This window comes from Coturnix japonica, chromosome 2 (genome assembly GCF_054131305.1).
Source record: "Coturnix japonica strain WE chromosome 2, WE-NBRP24, whole genome shotgun sequence".
NCBI lineage: Eukaryota > Metazoa > Chordata > Aves > Galliformes > Phasianidae > Coturnix > Coturnix japonica.
Window position 1 is genome coordinate 99809704 of NC_140664.1, and position 19456 is coordinate 99829159.

Consider the following 19456-nt stretch of genomic DNA (forward strand, 5'->3'; position numbering starts at 1 on the left):
ATACTTGTCAAGTTAGTGAGATGTCTGAAATCCAGTGTCAAGTCTTCATTGGTGGGAAGGTCCACCTCTGCCCTACCGCCAACATCCGTGTCAGATGTCATGTGCCAGAATAACAAAATAGGAGGCATTACTTCAGAGTGTTCAACAAAGAACAAACTGTTGTGTCCACTGATTAATGTGAAATTGGCCGGGGAGATTTTAATTGTAGGAGCTGCTGTCCTTGATCAGATCATTGATTGTGAATTGATTATTCTCTCCCTATGAAAAGCAAAGAAAATGCAAGATTTCTTTCTGTAATATATGTGTAATATATGTAACCATGTGTTCCGTTTGTGTAATCTTTTTCTGAGTTCCTGTAATGAAGAGGATGCTTGAAATCTACAGCCTTAGAAATTGCTCAAGCCCCATTGTAACTGCAGTGGTCTGTGTGGTCTCTCTTCCTCCCCTCTCTTTGTACTTCAAATTCTCTGTGATATGTGTTCCTTTAGAGCTGTATTTACAAGCAGAAACAACAAATCCCACCAGCTTTATGTTCCTTTTTAATCTGCCACATTGTAAGCTTTAATATTGTATCATATAATGAATTCGTGTGTACAGCCAGAAGGTCTGTAATTAGAGGAAATATGTTTGTATGATTTCAGGTGCTTAATCTGATTTTTCTAATGTAATTCTAACAAACAGCTGATATTTCAAAGAAATCTAATGCATAAATATTCATTTAGCGTTGAAGGGGATGCTATCAAGGTTTACGTAAGAGTACGTCCCCCTTCAGAGGGAACTGCATTAACTGATGGAGATCAAGGCTTGTGTTTATCTGTTCTTTCATCAAACACCATCCGTCTCCATTCGAAGCCTGAGCCGAAGATCTTCACTTTTGATTATGTTGCAAATATGGAGACAACACAGGTAATAACGTACAGAATTCTGTAGTGGTAGTGCCGGTTTTCCCCAGATTTTGGCAACTGCTGTGTTAAACCTTTTTAAAGACATAATCCCTTTGGTTGTATATTTGGAGGGTAGGGGGGTCTTAGTTTTTGCTGTGTTCTATTTGGTAATATATGGTTGTAGTTCAGACATGAGGCCCTGAATTCCACTTTTGAGTAGTTTTTATGCATATTTAAGCACCATTAATTTGTTTAATCAAAGCTCGTGTTAGAATTAAAGCTTCTGTTTGTAAATATGACAGTAATAACATGAACAGAAAATAACGCCCTGTGGAGATAATCACACAAAAATAGATGGTAGCCAATAACTGATGTTAAAGATACGATTTGTTTGTTTGGAGTTTATGGCCTTATAATAGCTGTATGTAATTTTTTCTTCTTGGTCTTAATGACCTTGGTAAGGGTAATACCAAAGGGAAAATGCTCCAATTTAATCTTGCATTTTTGAAGTTCTGAATATAATTTTCATTTAACATCACAAGCACCACACTTATATTTCTAAGCCCTTAAGGAATTCTCTCCTTCCTGCAATATAATCTTAATGGGAAAACCTGGAAGTAATCTGTCTGAGTTGTTTCTGCAATATCCTTACAAATGGTGATTAATTCCTTGGTTACATGAAGCATTGGTTGTATAAGGAGTAAGAGTGAGTTCTCTTTAATAGTGCTGACTTAAAGTGTATTCTAATAAAGGAGCAGCGTCATCCTTCAAGTGTCATCTGTCTTTTACATGATGAACTGCTTGTGACAGCATCCTGTCGTCCATCTTCATGCAGAACTCTGCATAGAAGTTGTGAAGTTTTTAATAAATGTCATAAGAACTCATAACATATACAGCATCTCTAAAAGAAAACGAAACACTGTCAGCTATCATTTGCAGCTAGGCTTTTCGTGCATGTCTAGGAAATGGCTATAAGCCACATAATTATAGTAAACATCAGACAAAAACTAATATTATACGTAATAAACATTTTGAAACCGTATTGTGGCGAGTTTGCTCTTTCAGTTATCAAATAGGAATAGAAAGTTTTTTACACAGAGAGTGTTCTACACCACAGACTTGCAATGTTTTATGACTTTTTTGCTGCAAGAGATCTCCAAGGGTCATGATAACCTGTCTGACCTTAAAGAATGCAATTGTTTTATATGTTACATAGAGTTATCACGTAGAAAAGGCTGATAGAAGAGATACTTAAAGTACTGGAGCCAAATTCCTTCTCCTTGCTTTGTCCCCAGGAATCAGTATTTTCAAGTGTGGCCAAAAGTATTGTTGAATCATGTATGAATGGCTACAATGGAACCATCTTTGCATAGTAAGTCAATTAATCGCATTTCATAGCAATTACGCTATTTGAGGAGACTTCATTGATGACTAATAGTGGTTTTAATTTCCTGAGTCTGCTTCATGTTAGACTAGGCTTTGAAAATCCTATCTTAGTTCAAAACAATGTAGGAAATTGCACTATTGAAGTATGTCTTGTTCCGCTTAAAAAATCTGGTGGTAGAAGTTACGGTCTTAGTACTGAAGGTCAACAATGCGGATCGCAAACTCATTTCAGTGTCTAAAAACTAGAACCTTTATAGTGATATTAAAAAGAAAGCTAGTTGATTTCAATATGTTCATAATAAAATCGAAAGAAAATTGCTCTGACGGTATTTGTCAGCTCAACTCTTCAGTTAGTCTTAGTTCTGGGAGAACTCAGACATGATAATTTCAGCTTTCAAAGTTTTCAGAGGAAAACTATATCCCAAATTAGTGACATTAACTGAAAATATTTTCTCACTTTGAAAACTGAGTAGGCACTTTTGTTAAAAATGCCATCTTGAAAGGCTGATCTTATGGAAGTGGTAGTTGTTTATTTTTAGTCTGGAACAGCTTTTGCAAAACTGAAGTCTACTTTGTTACTATTTCTAAGCATGGAAAAAACAAATGAAATTGCTCTGAAGCTTCTCTAGCATTATTAATAACTGTGGATAATAATAAGAGGATATATTCAACTTGAAAGGATTTTAATTGTTAGTTTACGTATGCTACTGAGTAACATTAAACTTATTTATTTTGGCACAGTCTTCTGAGATTTTATGTATCTATTTGAAAGCCTTTATTTTAATGCTGAGTTCCACTATTCCCATTCCAATGGAAATGCAAAAGAAAAGGTGGGGGGGAGGAAAAGAGGGGAGCAAATAGGGTAGTGAAAAGGTAATTTATCTAACATGGTCAAAATTCACTCTTCTATTTTCGTATATTCTCAGGTTCTGTTTGTGGTTTTGTTTTAATCATCTATTTCTTACATTTGAAACTGTCGGCTTTCGTTAAAAGATATAGATTAATTAAAAAATCAGAGCTGGGATGATGCTTCGTTGTCTTACTACTACTTTTGTGTTGTTTTTTTTTTCTAGTGGCCAAACTGGATCAGGAAAAACTTTTACTATGATGGGTAAGTGCAGTAAGACAGCTTTATCTTATATTAATCTTTGTATAGGGCTCTGTATGGAAGTTGTGAGTAAGCAGTTTCTTAATGTTTTTTTTTCTGGAGTTGAAATGTTTCCTTGGCTGAAATGCTGGAGATGATTGAGATTTTTCTCTTTCTGTAGGTAGCTTTAAGGTTTAAAGAATCATAGAATCCTTTTGGTTGGAAGGGACCTTTAAAGGTCATCTAGTCCAACCCCCCTGCAATGAACAGGGACACCCACAGCTAAATCACATTGCCTAGAGCCTGATCCAGCCTCACCTTGAATGTCTTAAGGGATGGGGCATCAACCACATCTCGAGGTAGCCTGTTTCAGTGCCTCACCACCCTCACTATTGAAGACTTTTTCCCTGTATCCAATAAATGGTGTGGAGCTTGGCACAGTTACTCTCAGTTTGTATCATGATAGAAATTTAAACCCCTCAATATATGAAACCCATTGTATTTTGTTTGTGCAGTGGTAACATTAAATGCATTAATATTCCAGTTGACATCAAAAAGTTATGAAATAACAAAAATTATATGGCTTAATTTAATTAATTAATTTAATTAATTTACTGCAGTACTCTATAATGGCACCTTGGAAAAAAGCAACCATTTCACTTGAGTAATACCAACTAATTCAATTTTTTTATTTAAAAATCTCTTTAGGACCATCTGATTCTGATAATTTCACTCATAGTCTAAGAGGAGTCATTCCACGGAGCTTTGAATACTTATTTTTCCTAATCGAGCGTGAGAAAGAAAAGGTACATTTATTTTATGCTTACAGACGTAGTATGAGGTTGGCTAAGGCTGGTTTGTAATCTGGTGTGTAGAAGTTAAGTTTTGGAGATTATGGCTGGCTTGCTTAAAATCTATAAATCAGAAGCACTTGTGTCTAGTTCTTCAGATACATGCATGCTTGTTTTGAGTCTAAAAATGCATCTAGGTTTCTGGGTGATGATTGTCATCTGAGTATCAAGGGATGTCAGAAATGCGTAATATGCTGAATATACATAAGCAAGCTTACAGCTTCATAAAAATAAAATCACTCTCATACAGTGAATAGCTTAATAAATCTTAGTGCATTCATCGTGTAAATTTTTGTGTTTTGAAGGCTGGCAGTGGAAAGAGTTTTCTCTGCAAATGCTCTTTTATTGAAATCTACAATGAGCAGATATTTGACTTGCTAGACTCCGCTTCAGCCGGACTCTTCCTTAGAGAACACATCAAGAAGGGGGTATTTGTTGATGGTGCTGTTGAACAGGTGTTGTCATCTGCTGCTGAAGCGTACCAGGTATTTTTGCCACTTTTGAATGCTTGAACTTTCAATCTTGATTAACGGTTTATTTGGTAAATATTTCTCTAATTTAAGCACTCATTTTTTGCATGGTGTCTGTGACGTCCTCTTCCTCCTTTTCTCCAAAGCACATTTAAGAAATCACATAGTTCTAAAATATGTGAAATATATGAATTGCAATCACCATAATCTCTCAGTAATACTCTTCTTAGACATCTTTGAAATAGCTACAGAAAATAATTACAACCTGTACTAATTAAGCAGCATGTGTGTTTCAGAAATTATCAGGTTGACATCTCCAAGAGTGAAGTGTGCAGTACTTCTGTAACTTCAAATATTCTTTTCCTTGTGTACTGCTAACACGTATCAGTACTGGATATGTTATTCTCTGAAAGGACAATGGCACTCTAGGAGGAAAGAAATTAAAATCGGAATTAATTTTTTTATTTAGCTTGATTATCTATTTGTACAATATTCCTCCTCCTCGCCTTTTGTAGAGTCTCTATCTCCTGTATATAGTATGTATATATTTTTTATGTAATATATTATATAAAATATCAGAAAGGACAAGCTAGTCCTTGAGATATTTGAAAGCTCTTGCACTGAAGTGTACTTACTACTGTTTACCTCACCTTCAAGTAAATACCAGGTCCTGCCTGAAATATTTGTTTGGTATCTTTTTCATGTTTGTTAATTAGGTATTAACTATGGGCTGGAGAAATCGTCGTGTAGCATCAACCTCGATGAACAGAGAATCCTCAAGATCACATGCAGTTTTCACTATCACAGTGGAATCCATGGAGAAAAGCAATGATGTTGTTAACATTCGGTCTTCCCTTCTCAACCTGGTAGATTTGGCAGGGTCTGAGAGACAAAAAGACACCCATACAGAAGGAGTGAGATTGAAGGTTAGTTCTGTACTATCTGTGGCATCTTACCTTACAGTTGTATTGCCCTGTCCCATCCACCAGATCCGCTCACTTCTACTTTCTGTTTTAGGAAGCAGGTAACATAAATCGATCACTCAGTTGCCTGGGCCAAGTAATCACAGCACTTGTTGATGTGGGTAATGGAAAACAGAGACACATTTGTTATCGAGATTCCAAGCTCACATTTCTGCTTCGGGTAATATATATCCTCTGGATTTTATATGCTAACTGAGGTAGAAAAAGTATTTGGTTGTTAGGGCTTTTTTTTTGTGTATATTTTTGGGGTGCTTTTTTTTTTTTTCTTCTATTTTTAAATTCAGCTCTGGCAAACTGAACACAGGTACATTAAAATGTAGTATAGTATGGGGCATGAGGAGGAAAGCATGAAAAGTATCTTTTTGCCTAAACAGATGCTTTACTGCTGTTAACTGAAGACAAGAAATTTATTTATGTTTCCATTTCCTATTTACATATTTGTAAGTGTTGATAAAGAAGCGTATGTTTTCTTCCTTATAATTTGGGAATTCAAATTTGGGACTCTATATCAGTGATAATTACAGATGGGTTGAAATGTATGACAGAATTTCTAGAATCAGTTTGTATGCTGTGATGTGTGGTGTGATATTCAGCATTTGGCCAATTTACTCTATTTTCCTATTATTTTCCTATTTGAAAATTCATGGATTCTTTTTGAGCTGATCAGAAAATAAAGATTGAAGCATTTGAAGATGAAGCATTCTCTGTGGGATGCCAGCAGTCACTAGAAATCTGAACAGTTACTAATTTCAGTATATTTTGCCTTATGAGACACAGTTGTGCATAACATTTCTCTTGCTTACAATGCCCATTCTTAATGAAAATGGCAAAACTTCAGCATTCCATCTGTTTTATGTATGCTTTAGAAGCAAAGACCTCTGAAGAGTTTTACCACTTCAGTGTAACACAGTTTTGCATTGTTCTGGTGTAGCCCCAAACCTGCAAATAAAGCTGATTTCTTTGGATTTTTTTTAAACAGGATTCCCTTGGTGGTAATGCAAAAACATGTATAATTGCAAATGTCCATCCAGGATCCAGGTGTTTCGGTGAAACACTGTCAACTCTTAATTTTGCTCAGAGAGCAAAGTTGATTAAAAACAAGGTAAACAAGAACCTCGGTGTCTTTGTTGTTGAATCAGACAGTTTTTTATGATTTAAATTATGTATCTACAAACAGGATAACTCCATTAAAACACTCTTGTGCTATCACTCATTGAAATGAATGTAACATCTTAGAATACTAAGTTTGTTTTTCCTGTGTTTTTTTTTTTACAAATTATTTTTGAAAAGAATTTGTTTGCTTTTGATGATAAGTTGGATCAACTGCTGGAGGCTTAACAATGGCTCAGGATTGTGTTTGTGTTCATTGCTTCTTCTCTGAGCACTTGCATTAGAAAATATTAAATATAAGCATATCCGTACTAAAATTCGTGGCAAGTTTAGAGTCAGTGGTATTCAATACATCCAGTTTCTCTATATGCTAATATCAAAAAAGTAATGTCTCATGAGTGAAAGTATGTTTACTTCTTTCCAGAAACTACTTTATTCACCATATACAGCTTAGCTTTGTTTTTCAAAATTACCTAGGGTTAACTGGACAGAAAATGTTTACATTTCTTAATCATAAGAAGTAAATTATTGGCTTCTCAGTAACTTGAACATGTAGCCATGAATTCTTCCATAAGAAAGACCAAAAGAATTCTCAGTAGTTCAATTGCTTTGTAGTCTTTCAATTTTCTTTTAACTGTGTATTCTAATAAGCTTTCTATTTGTACCTTCTCATGATTTTCTCTTAAATATTTACGAAAGGCTGTGGTGAACGAAGACACACAAGGAAATGTGAACCAGCTGCAAGCTGAAGTCAAGAAGCTGAAAGAGCAACTTGCTCAACTTACATCAGTGCCATCTATGCGTGATGTTTCTGTATCACAAGGTGAGAGTTGGATGTAGAGAGTAGATTTGCTTCTTTTGTAGCTGAGAGTATGTTGGAGCTTTGTATAATTCAATGCCTGTCGTGGTTTTATGATTTTTGAGATTGCCTGTATTTTATGTTGCCTCTATTTACATCCCATATTTTGCAGAAGTTCTTAATATGTTATTTCACCACTCTGAAAAGTTTAAGTACTGGGCTGTGTTTCCTGAAATAATACTAAAAGAAGTGGTAGGTTGCCCAATACTTCCAGTAACCAAAAATCTACATATGATTGTTGGCATATTTAGATTGCAGGGACACTAAGTTGTTGAGAATGTCCATTGAATCTGCCTTCTTTTTAATCTCAGGCTTGGCTTTTTTTCCTCTTCCCCATTTTGCCCCTTCATGAAGATCTTAATAAGAATGTTTGACTTGCAGTAAAAGGCTTGTTTCCTTGTAAGATGGTAATGTTTTTATCTAGATATATTTTTTCTCTTAGTAGTTTATTAGTAGATAAACTGCAATAGCTGCAATACTTTTCTTCATGGAAATAAACTATATATACAACATATAATGTTTGATTACGAGGCGATAGACCTGTAACTTGCTTTGCTCCCCAGTGGCCATTTCTCTGACCTTGACAAGAAATAGATCTGGTTTCAAAAGATACTACAAAAATTAGAAAGACTTGCATAATACAAAGCATCTGTGGTTGAGTTTTCCTAAGGAAAAACTTCTCCAGAAGGATATGCATTTAAATTGTAGAAAGTCAGTGATTATGGGGGCACCAAAACTGTCGCTCGTAGGGTACTGATGGAGGGCTCAAAAATGTTGTTAGGCTTGTGACAGAGTTCTTGAGGAAAGCAAGCGATAACGCTTAAACACTGAAGAGAGCTGTTATGAAATAGCTAATATTATAAAATGTGTATTTAATCTGTACAGATAAATCATGATGTTTGTAATACTTGATCACACAAAAATGCAAATTCTCCTACTACAAACTTTATGAACTTAATGGCATTATTTTAGTCTATTAATTGAGGATAAGGTAGTATTTATAACTAAGTAGACTTGCCTGGATGAAGCAAAGAAAGCTGTTTTCAGTTTCTGAAGTTGATTAGTTAAATCCATTTAAATCCTTGTGTGAATGCTTTACTTCCAATTTAAGTCCACTTAATTCATGTTTATTTTTCTGAATTCCCTTAGCTCTTAGTGTACTTTTAATATGTGCAAAGTGTAATAATGATGTCAGTAATATGTTATCAAACTCATTTTGTAGGGCTTTTACGTTTTATCAGATATACTCAGTTGAACAAACTGATTATTTAGTAAAAGTTAATTGTAAAGCTGGTGAACAATTATAAAATTCATTATAAAGTTCATTATAAAATTATGTACATTGGTTCTGTTCCGTATAATCATGTGTAGATGACTAAGAGTTATAGTCCGAACTTCTTTACCCTGTGTATCAACATGATCTTTGTATAGGAATTGTGTTGCTTGAAGAATTCTTTGAAATCTTCTTTATGCAGCTGTCATGTTATGTGTATGTGATTAAGTGATATTTTAATAAACTTGGCATTTGGTTCTTACTCTGCAGATGCTGCTGAAAAGGAGAAAAAAAATATAAATTACATTAACAACTTTATTGAAGCAATGTTGTTCTGGGAGAAATCAGAATGTGAGAAGAAGGTAAGAAAGCAATGATATTCCTAAATGCATTCTACTTTATTCTCATGTGGAAGACCAGTGAGCAAACTGAAATCAATTGACATTTATTTTTTATTTCTTGAATAAAAATACTCTGTCCAAAGCTTATAAGCTTTAGTAACAAGGAAACGAGTCTAATAACATTTGGGCTAAAATCTTTCATCTCAAATTCAGACAAACTGTAAGCTTTCCTAGTATGTTTAGGTTTAGGAGTTGAGTGAATGGTTTGTTTTTTTTCATTAAAAAATTAGAAAACCAAACTTCTGTTTCACTTAGTTTTGAGGACATCTCAGAGTGCTTGGATCAACATTGTGTTTTTGATGTAAACCTGCCAGTCATTTGTTTTGCTGTGCTCTAGTTCGTATCATGGTGCAGTGCTGGATCATTAAAAATTGATTGTTTTTGAAAGAAACTTAACTAAAAGAGACATTCCAGGAGTGCATGTGATGTGCTTCCCTGTCTGTGGATATCAGTCCACAGAATCTCATTGGAGCTGCTTCTAAGTAAAGTTTTTCAATTAATATAGTGTGGAATTTGAGTTTTGGGTGTGAACAGGTCTGCACCTAATGAATGATAGTTTATCTATTTCTAGAAAGTACTGTTAACTGAATTCTGCATGATTTATTTGCCTACATATGTAGGTGATGTTTAAACCTTACATTAATCAGGTGCAACTGTCACTTTTCCAATAACCTATGTATTTCTTTTCCAAGAATTTACTAGAAAGAATTGCTCAGCTGGAAGACTTGTGTGCCAAGAAGGAGAAATTTATTCAGTCCAATAAAATGATAGTCAAATTCCGTGAAGACCACATTGTTCGCTTGGAGAGATTGCATAAAGAAGCTGGGGGAAGTCTGTTGCCAAAAGAGCAAGAAGATCTCCTCAGTGAAATGAGGAAGGAATTGCAGACACTCAGAGAACAGGCAAGTCTTGTTGTTTTTTTTTTCCTTTTTAGAATGATTTTGTTTTATGAGAATAGCTCACATGATGGATGGATTCAACCACTTTGGGAAAGACAGGAAATAGGGGGATATGAAGTGATGCCTCTTTACATAAAGAAGGCTCTCTAAAAGCAGAATTCTCTCCATGGAAAGGTGGGTTTAAAAGCTTTGAGTGTTTGCATAAGAAAATCTAGCAAGGGTGGGGGGAGTATGCTGCAGGCAATATTATTGAAGTTAGGTAGTAGGTCCCAGTCTCAGTGAAATCACAAATACTTATTCATAGGAAGACACCTCCACGACATCTACTGAAAGAGCAAAACAGCAGGGTGCAAATAATGCAGGAGGTCTCAGGGAAAATAATGTAGATGGGCTAACATAGGGTATTGCTTGAGGAGAGGAGACTTCAGATTATTCATGGATAATATTTGTGAGGCAGCTCTAGAGAACAAAGAAACTAAAGAGAGAAAGTAGATCTTCAAAAGCAGTTTGTTACAAGCACAAGAATATTTCAATACTTGGGGAAAGGAGTAGCAGTTGTATAAGAAGACTAGCTCGCATCAGAATGGGTCTCATAACTGAGCTTCAAAGAGAATGGGAAAAAATAGTAGTACAAAAATCAGGGCAGGCATTAAAGGACTGTAGAAGCATTACCAGAGCATACAGGGATGGTGTTAGGAAAGCAAAGCTCAGAGTGTAAACTGAAAAGGAATATCGGGGAAGTTTCTGCTGCTTTGTTACCAGTAAAAGAATAAACAAGGAAGTTATAGCTCTCCTGTCTTTGAGGGCAGATTTCAGGGGACCAAGAAAAGTAATAAAAAACATTTGGGAAGATTAAACCACTCCAGAGAATACCTTTTTTTTTCCCCCTCTTCCATTACAATTCAAAGCTCATTAAAGGTGGCAGAGCAACAACCAGATGTGTATAGTGTGGTCTGTAAATAAAAACTGTTGAAAAAAATAATGCTTATCACAGATGGAACAACACCCACGAATTGCCAAGTATGCCATGGAGAATCATAATCTCAGAGAGGAGAATAAAAGACTTCGTTCTCTTCAATCAGTGAAAAAAGCCCAGGAAGTTGATGCTCAGACTATTGCAGAACTGGAAAAAGCATTTTTGCAAGCTTCAGCCACAGAGAAAAATACTGGAGGTAAAAATATGCTGAAGTGTTTGTACTAAATAAGCTTTATTGCATTTCTGTTTTGTGCAAAGTAGTGCTGGAAATGTCTCAATGTGTTGTTTTTTTCTTTTGTCAAAGTGACACTTGGAAACTTGGATAAAAACAGGTTTAATTCACTTTATTTGTGTTGGCCTTCATGCCAAAACAGCTGTAGGGCGTTTGGATTCATTTTAATCTTGTACATATCATTGGTAATCTTATTTTGTTGTCGTTATCATGGGGGCTCTAGTAATGTTAATTATTCTATTAGTTGTCATGTGAGCTGTATCTGATACCTGTTTTGTTCAATCACTGTTGCTGTGTTCAGAAATCTATAAATGAATGCTCGCATTTGGGTAAAAGATATTTGAGCTACTCTGTGATTTCTGAGGAGCTATTTTTGTTCTCTAGGTCAGCACGTATATTCTAGCACCATATTAGCCGAAGGCAACTCACTGGCATCTGCTGAGAAGCTGAAAGCGCGCCTGCTACAAACTCAAAGCGAACTGGCGACTTCAAAACAAGAATATGAAGAATTTAAAGAGCTAACCAAGTGAGACAAAGCAGTATAGAAATGTCTTCAGTTAAATGTTTTTAATTATTTACATTTTAAAGTAAGATTCAGATCCTGGTTATACAGTCTAAGAATGCATTCTTTGTATACGAGTTTCAGTAAGACTATGCACATAGAACCTGTTCCAGTCAACTCAGTTACTCCTAGACATGCACCCATGAAGCACAGTGTGGACATACTTTCAGATTCATTGTCTTTCCAAAAGCTTTTCTTTATCCTAAGAGGCACAACATGCCAACGTTGCACAACTTTGAATCACCTGAAGTCACCTATTTCTTGGAACAGGGATCTTGGCTTAGTGACTGTGTTGAGGAAGTGTTTTCAGTAACCGAAATACTGCAGGTGGAAACAGTGACAGGAACCAGTGACTGATTGCTTTACAGGAGTGGGAGAGGTTTTTTTTGTTTGTTGTTGTATTCTAGTGCTACAAGACTTTCACAAGACTTCTGCAAGGCTGCAGGTGGGAGTCATTATAAATGTAGAATCCAGGCATTCATTTCAGCAGTGCATCTGTTGTCCAGTATCACTGATTAGAGTTTTAGTCATAACTTCACATATCGATTTATTTTCCTGCCAATGCAATATATTTTTATTTTTTGTATTCAAAGCTTTGTGCGTGTCTTGATTTCTTTATAGTACACACACGTTTTTGTTAGCAATTCTGGCATCTTACCTAGTGAAGTCACACAGGGTACTTTTGATGCTCAGGACTCATCACGGAGTCACCTCTAGACTTGCTAAATGTTAAACTTAGTTCCAGTTTCAAAGTAACTGGATGCTTTATTTTGCATGTAAGTGATGACTGTGTGCCGTAACTGAATAAGAAGAACAATACTTAACAATTTTGCAAGGAACTGCTAATTTTTTCTGCTGTCTCTTAGCAGTCAGAACTGAAGTTCTACTTTATTCCCTCTGTTTCACTGCAGAAGCTAATATTACGATGCAAAGTTACTGCATTAAGCTGCCAAAAGATGAAACAGCGTGTTTTCTTTTGTCTGTACACTTTGACCTAACAATTATGTCAATAAGGCCAACAGTCACAGTAATATCGTGTAGGTCTGCAAAATACCTAATGAAAATTATTCCTAAATTTCTGCGTGACTGTTAGATTTTAGTTAAAGTATTTCCATAAGGCAAAATAATCTTAAAAGAGCAGCATTTCCAGGGGAAAAAAAATCTTTAAAGGATTTTCTTTAATCCTGGCAAGCACCAGTTCAGGCTTCTTGTATAACTGGATAACATTTTTAAAGCTTAAAACCATCTTGGTGGGGGTGATATCACTTTCTCGTAAAAGGAATTGCAGAGTTCTCAGCTTATTTCCTACCGTGTAATGGATTTTTTCTGACACGTTTAGTTATCCATCTGCTTTCTTCATTATGAAAGCACAAATAAACTTCTTAGCTTTTTAATTTATTTTTTTTTAATGCAACATAGAGCAGTGATGACTTTCTTCTCAAAAAATAAAGTACTTCAATCTTTGTCCAAGAGTTCAGTTTCAGCATGATGCTCGTTGGCAATGCTGCAGCTTATTCTTATTTGTGGAAGAGACTGTACTAAAATGTTTTTTTAAACAGGAAAAAGCATATGGAACTGGAATCAGAACTTCAGTCCTTGCAGAAAGCAAACCAGCACCTTGAAAACATTCTGGAGGCGACCAAAGCACACAAACGCCGAGAAGTCTCTCAATTGCATAAGCTACACAGAGAAACTCTTAAGGTACGAAAGAATTTCTTTAAAGCCATATGTACTTAATTCTAAGTCGTGTGAGAGAATTGGCCTTCGTTTCTAGGGTTCCCTAGCCTATCTACTGTAACCTAAACATGATAACCTAGGAATGCTCCTTTTTGTTTTGAACTATTCCCTGCTGTAATCAGATGATGAATCTGAAATTGTGCTTTAGAACTAAGTGACTTTGAGCATTTTATGTATTTCATTATTCTGCCTACAGAACTGTGAAATGCAATACGAGAGAAAGTTTAATTTCTTATTGCAGTTAAAATAAAAGAGTGTTTTGAAATCTTTGTAACAGAACATAACTACTCCAACAAAAGCATACCAGCTAAGATCTCGCCTCGTACCACGTATAAGCCCAGAGATCTTAGATTTTCATTCTGAAGAGTCTGAGTGTTGCAAAGAGATGATGGATGACATTCTGAAAGAGCCAGTTCCCCCAGAGATGAATGAACAAGCGTACCAGGCCATTGCAGAGGAGCTCAAAATGGCACAGGTGAGTGTTCAGAATAAAAAGTGGAATTACATGAGTAACTTTAAAATAAAGAAAGTTTGGGCATGAAGGATCTCTCCCTGCCAAATATATTTTGATGTGCATGGAACAGACAAAAAGAAATTTATCTAGTGAATATTTTGAATGATTCTATATTGAAGTCGTACATCTATAAGATGAATGTGTGTCTGAGAAGGGAGCACACATGTAGGTGCTTATAGGATTCGATCCTTGTTCTCACAGATGGATTTTGTTGTGTTCTGGCAGTCTGGTTGGCAATAGGAGAAATCAACTACTTAAGTTACCAGTTTATTTTTGGATGTTCTTTTTACTGTTGGTTCAGGTCATTAAAAAAAACAGTTTGTATTTAATACGCACAGACTACCATATGGCCTTTAAGAGTAACTGAAAGATGGATGCTCTAATTTTGAATGTCTTTTTTGTCACAGGAACAACTGAACACAATGCAGACAAAGCTGGATGAGGAAGAAAGCAAAAATATAAAACTCCAGCAACATATTAATAAACTGGAGCATCATTCTGCACAAATACAGGAGGTGAGGAATCAGTATAATGTAGGTTTACGTTTGAGTAGTATTTACCACACTTAACCTACTGTCTTTTAGTGAGGTCAGAAGCATTGCTTGCGTTTTGACTTTTGAAACAAAATAATAGCATCATAACTCGGAGCTGTACAAAAAGACAGGGACTGCAATTAAAATAACACCGCAGCTTAAAAATAATTAATAAACAGGTTGTAATTCTGAGCCTGCTTGAACTTAAACTAAAACATAAGCAGATAATTAGGTTGACAGTGCTTGTTTTTGGCCAACATCGTTATTTCCGGAGAAACAGGACGGAGTCACCAAAAGAAATTTTGAACTTCAGAATTCTGAATGTATTGCTTTCCTCAGCTGGAAATGAGCTGAAAAGTCATTTATGTATAAAATCCTTACAAGTCGTCCTTAATCCACTTCCTTCAGTATGAAAAGGAAAAACAAAGCTTGTAGTCCTTTATCTGATAAACCTATTTTACAGTAGACATCAGCTCTTTTAAGTGATCTTTTTCTTTTTAGGAAAGGTAACTTCTTCAGTTATATTGAAGTATTTTTTCTTGAACTTATACTGATTTCAGGTTCACCTGCATCAAATTGTTTTTATGATCAGCTAATGAGCAATTCTAAAATGTTGTTGTTACAGCTCTGTGACTTAACCTTCTGTGTTTATTTCCATTTACATCTTTTGCTTCTCTAGCTTCTTATATCTGAAAGGAATAACTGGAGTAAAGAGCGTGAGGAGCTACTTGAGCAGATAAAACAGCTTGAAAAACAATTCCAAGATGCTCAGAAAAAGGCTGATAGTAAGTCTGTGGAACATTGAAAATCCATGTGAAGTTTTGAGGTTGTCTGCATGCTATGAATCAGTGGCAGTACATGCTAGCTGACTTGGTTTAAGATTTTAAATGTCACTCAGGTTTGATTTAAAATAAATCTCTAATAATTGCAGAATAGCCTTATCTCTGCTCAGTCATGCATTATGCAATTTTGATGAACGTTCTCTTTTCATTCTGATATGAATAGAGTACAGGATGCAGTATTTTTAAAAGCAAATGTGATCCTAAAATAAAGGGAAACTTCTGGCAATGTATGGATATATAGTGATTTCTGATGCAATTTCTTTGATTCTGCCTTTACTTTTTCAAAACCAGTTGTTTATTGACCTTTCACTTTAGAGTCACATTTATTTATTTTTTTAGTATTAACAAGTGAAGTCCATGACTTACGCATTGTCCTGCAGTCTGCGGACAAGGAGCTGTCTGCTGTAAAACTGGAATACAGAGCCTTTAGAGAAAAGCAAGAGAAGGAAATGAGTCAGCTTTCTGATAGACATATGGATGTACAGTTCAAGTTGGACAGTGTCAGGTATGTCAATAGTTTGGTAAAATGTCTTAACTTTCCTTCTGAGTGCTAAGTTTCTGTCTTCAAACGTGCACTTTGCATTTCTTAGCAGCACAAAAAGCAACTTCAGATGTTCTTTTCTTTGTTTTTTCTTTTCCCCAGTTCTTTTCAGATGCGTGATGGACCATGATGAAATTAGTAGAAAGATAATTAAATAGGCTTCCTTAATTTTTGTTTGCTTATAGCATTTTCCCATTAAGAAGGAGATACCCATAAGCTTAAGATAAGTAAAGTGGCTAAGGAGGCATTAATCTTTTTTTTAAGCCAAGTCTTAAAAATTAACTATTATTTCACTACCTGTTCTCGTGATGCAGGTGACAGAATGATGCTGATCTAAAAGTACAAACACAAAGAAAGAAACAACAAAAAAAAAAAAACCAAAGTTTGGCTTTTAAGTCTGGACATATTGCTGTATTGTATGCAGTAATAAACATTACGTATTGTTGAGATTGAGGTTTTTAATCACTAGTGTGACTTGGTTGTGCTGTTTCTTAATAGGTTTTGGGGGGAGGCTGTTAACGTTTTGATTTGGTTTTGCCTGGAAAGCTTAACTACATCTATTGCATTGTAATGGCTCATGTTTCATCCAAAGTTGTTTTTTGAGTGATGCATTTTGATACTGGGAACCTGCAGTTGAAATTGTGTTACGGTGTCCTTGATGCCTTTATCAGAAAGATCAATTGAAACAAGTTTCCAGGATAGCAATTTGAAGAAATCTGAGTTATTTCCCTTTTGGAAAAGGTTTACATGGGAATTATCCCATGTAGCCCAGATACCAGCTAAGCAGGTATGGGTACCTAGGACTGATCTAATAGGTACAGAGTGGGGAAAAAACAAACAAACATACAAAAAAGGCCATAGCTGAATGCTATTATCAAGATTAGGTGACCAAAGTTTCTATAGAGTTTAGCAAAAAAAGTGGATTATTTCTAGGGATGAGAAGAAGTGTTCTGCGTTCTCTGCTAGTGCCATTTAAATTTCCTATTTCATAAATATAGGGTTTAAAAAGAAGTTTTGTTGCAGTCACTTGTTTTGAAAATAACTGTACTTGGTGGATTCACTGAAGCTTGTAAAATACAATTGGTCGAAATGTTTTTATAATGAAACAATCTGTTAACACTGTGGTTGTTGTTGTTTTCCTTTTTAAATGAAGGCTGGAATATGAAAAGAATCTTGAAGAAAAAGCAAGCCTTCAGGATGACTATGACAATCTGCAAGAAGTGACAAAGTTTGAGACAGATCAGCTGAAACAACAGCTTGAGGACAGACGACTAGAAACTGAAGCAATGAAAACTGAGCTCTGTGTAAGAAAAAGCTCTTAGAAGAGTTTGTTATGCAGTTGTTTATATAGCCAAATTACTTAATTTCTGTTGTTGTATCACTGGTAATAGCTTCTACAGTAATAGGCTTCCTAGCATTCTCTTTTGCAGACAAAACCAGAGGGTTTTATTTAAAAAAAAACAAAGAACAAAAAAAAAAAAAAACCAAAAAAAAAACAAAGCAAATAAGACTTTTGCAAATACAGTCTAGAAGAGATGATTCAATACCACAGTGTAGTAGCAGGTTTTTGGCTGAATAAATTCCTCTGGAAATTTTGAAGGAAATAGGTCAATTAGTAAAGGAATAAGAAACTGCTTTGGGAAAGAACCCTGACATCTAAACATCACTTTTCTATCTCAGTGCTAGCTGAAATGAGCTTGTGTATTCCTTCTTGGAGGGGGGGAAAAAGAAAAAGAATTTGCTTTGTATAGTGGACAAAATTTTGTTAAAATGTTTTATGCTTTCTGTGGGGAGTCGTTTTCCTGCAATTCAGATGATGCTGTCCTTGAAAGACTTGTCAGACTGCAGTGACTGCAAAACAGCAATAAGGTTGCTCAAGGGCTTTAGTAAATGATATTTCCTGGTTTTCTGCAGTGTACGCCATTTGCCTACTCATCAAGTTTGCTGTAACATTTCTCTTTGGACACCCAAAGGGATACTAACAGATTGAAAACATGTGATTTTAAATTAACTCTTAGTGAAATACCTTTGAATTGTTGGTTAAAATTTGAAACAACTTCTACTCTCTTCTAATCTATATTGGAAAATTCTTATTTTTCCTTTAAAGACTTGGATATTGAGGAACATTACAGCCATAGGGTTTTATTATCAGTGTCAGGGGAGAAGAGCTGATTTCTAATCATAACTAAGATTTTACTTTAGCCTTTTCTGGGGTGAATTCTAAGCATCTTTCCAGTTAGGGTTTTTTTGTTTGGTTGTTTTTTTTGTTTGTTGTTGTTTTTTTCCAGTTATTTGTTAGTAATTGTTTAGAATTTTAAGTTATTCCAAAAGCCTCAGATTTTAACTTCTCATAACAACAAATATTTCTATGTTCTAGAACCTATTAAAACTCCTGGAAGTAGAAAAAGAACATAATCAGAAACTAAGATTACAATTACAAGAAGACAAAGAAAATTCAAAGTGAGTTTTACTTCCTTGTGTCGTTTATTTTCATCTAACTGCATTGGTTTTGTCTTATGCTGGGTTTTCTGTTCTGGAGGTGACCTTGCTAGAAGTGTTTGTCCACACATGGATGGACGTAGCTACATATTACTTTATCCAAGTTATGTAAAAATGAGGTGCTTTCATTCCAATTAACGTTGCAAATGTATTTTCATTGCCACTATAATTCTTCCCATTGAAGGTAAGTATATGTCTGGTAACTTAACTATTAGTCATGTATGATAATGAAAAGCACTTAGGTTTGTTTTTTTTTTCAGAGTTCTTTAACGAAATGCAGATGAGAATAAACGTATATGACTCAATACTTGTAAAAGCTCTCTTAGGTTCTGATTATATTTCTCATGAGAAATATTTTTTTCTCTTCTCCAGAGAGCTCTTGAAAGTACTTGAAAAAGCACAAGTGGAGAAACCATCATCTGAAATGCTGACACGATGTGAACAGCAGGTACAACAGCAGAACTGAGTGACTAAGTCAATTTTCATGGGTTTCCATGTATGGTAATAGCAATTCTGTTGCCGAGCTGACTGTTCTTTAGATTATCAGCAAAATTAATTTAGAGTTATTAAGCTCAGGCTACTGTTAATTTTTCTGCTCAGATAAACAATTTAGCTTCTTCCATTTTTTTTTTTTCTTGTTTTGTGCTTAAAGTATGTTTCAGAAGTAATTAAGTCTCTTTGTAATATTATTTCTTCTAGGACGAAAAAATGCAGAAATTAGAACAGGAGTTGGCTGCTGCTGAAGAGATTATTGTTTCTTTGAAGAAGACAAATGATGCAGATAAGGTTTGTGTTTATTTCTGTTTCTGCTACCTAG

General features: G+C 35.2%; 1 protein-coding gene across 2 annotated transcripts in view; it reads left to right on the forward strand.

Moving 5' to 3' along the window:
* KIF15 (kinesin family member 15) overlaps positions 1-19456 on the forward strand; it is a 35085-nt gene that overhangs the window by 635 nt on the left and 14994 nt on the right. For both annotated transcript variants that reach the window (XM_085538221.1, XM_085538222.1), the window contains exons 3-24: positions 723-906; positions 2180-2256; positions 3344-3381; positions 4066-4163; positions 4514-4693; positions 5395-5604; positions 5696-5821; positions 6641-6763; positions 7471-7594; positions 9174-9265; positions 9997-10206; positions 11198-11375; positions 11796-11937; positions 13533-13674; positions 13988-14185; positions 14632-14739; positions 15437-15542; positions 15939-16104; positions 17294-17444; positions 18518-18600; positions 19012-19087; positions 19339-19425. In XM_085538221.1, coding sequence (XP_085394347.1) covers positions 723-906; positions 2180-2256; positions 3344-3381; positions 4066-4163; positions 4514-4693; positions 5395-5604; positions 5696-5821; positions 6641-6763; positions 7471-7594; positions 9174-9265; positions 9997-10206; positions 11198-11375; positions 11796-11937; positions 13533-13674; positions 13988-14185; positions 14632-14739; positions 15437-15542; positions 15939-16104; positions 17294-17444; positions 18518-18600; positions 19012-19087; positions 19339-19425 — 2899 coding nt within the window. The remainder of the gene's footprint in view (positions 1-722; positions 907-2179; positions 2257-3343; positions 3382-4065; positions 4164-4513; positions 4694-5394; positions 5605-5695; positions 5822-6640; positions 6764-7470; positions 7595-9173; positions 9266-9996; positions 10207-11197; positions 11376-11795; positions 11938-13532; positions 13675-13987; positions 14186-14631; positions 14740-15436; positions 15543-15938; positions 16105-17293; positions 17445-18517; positions 18601-19011; positions 19088-19338; positions 19426-19456) is intronic.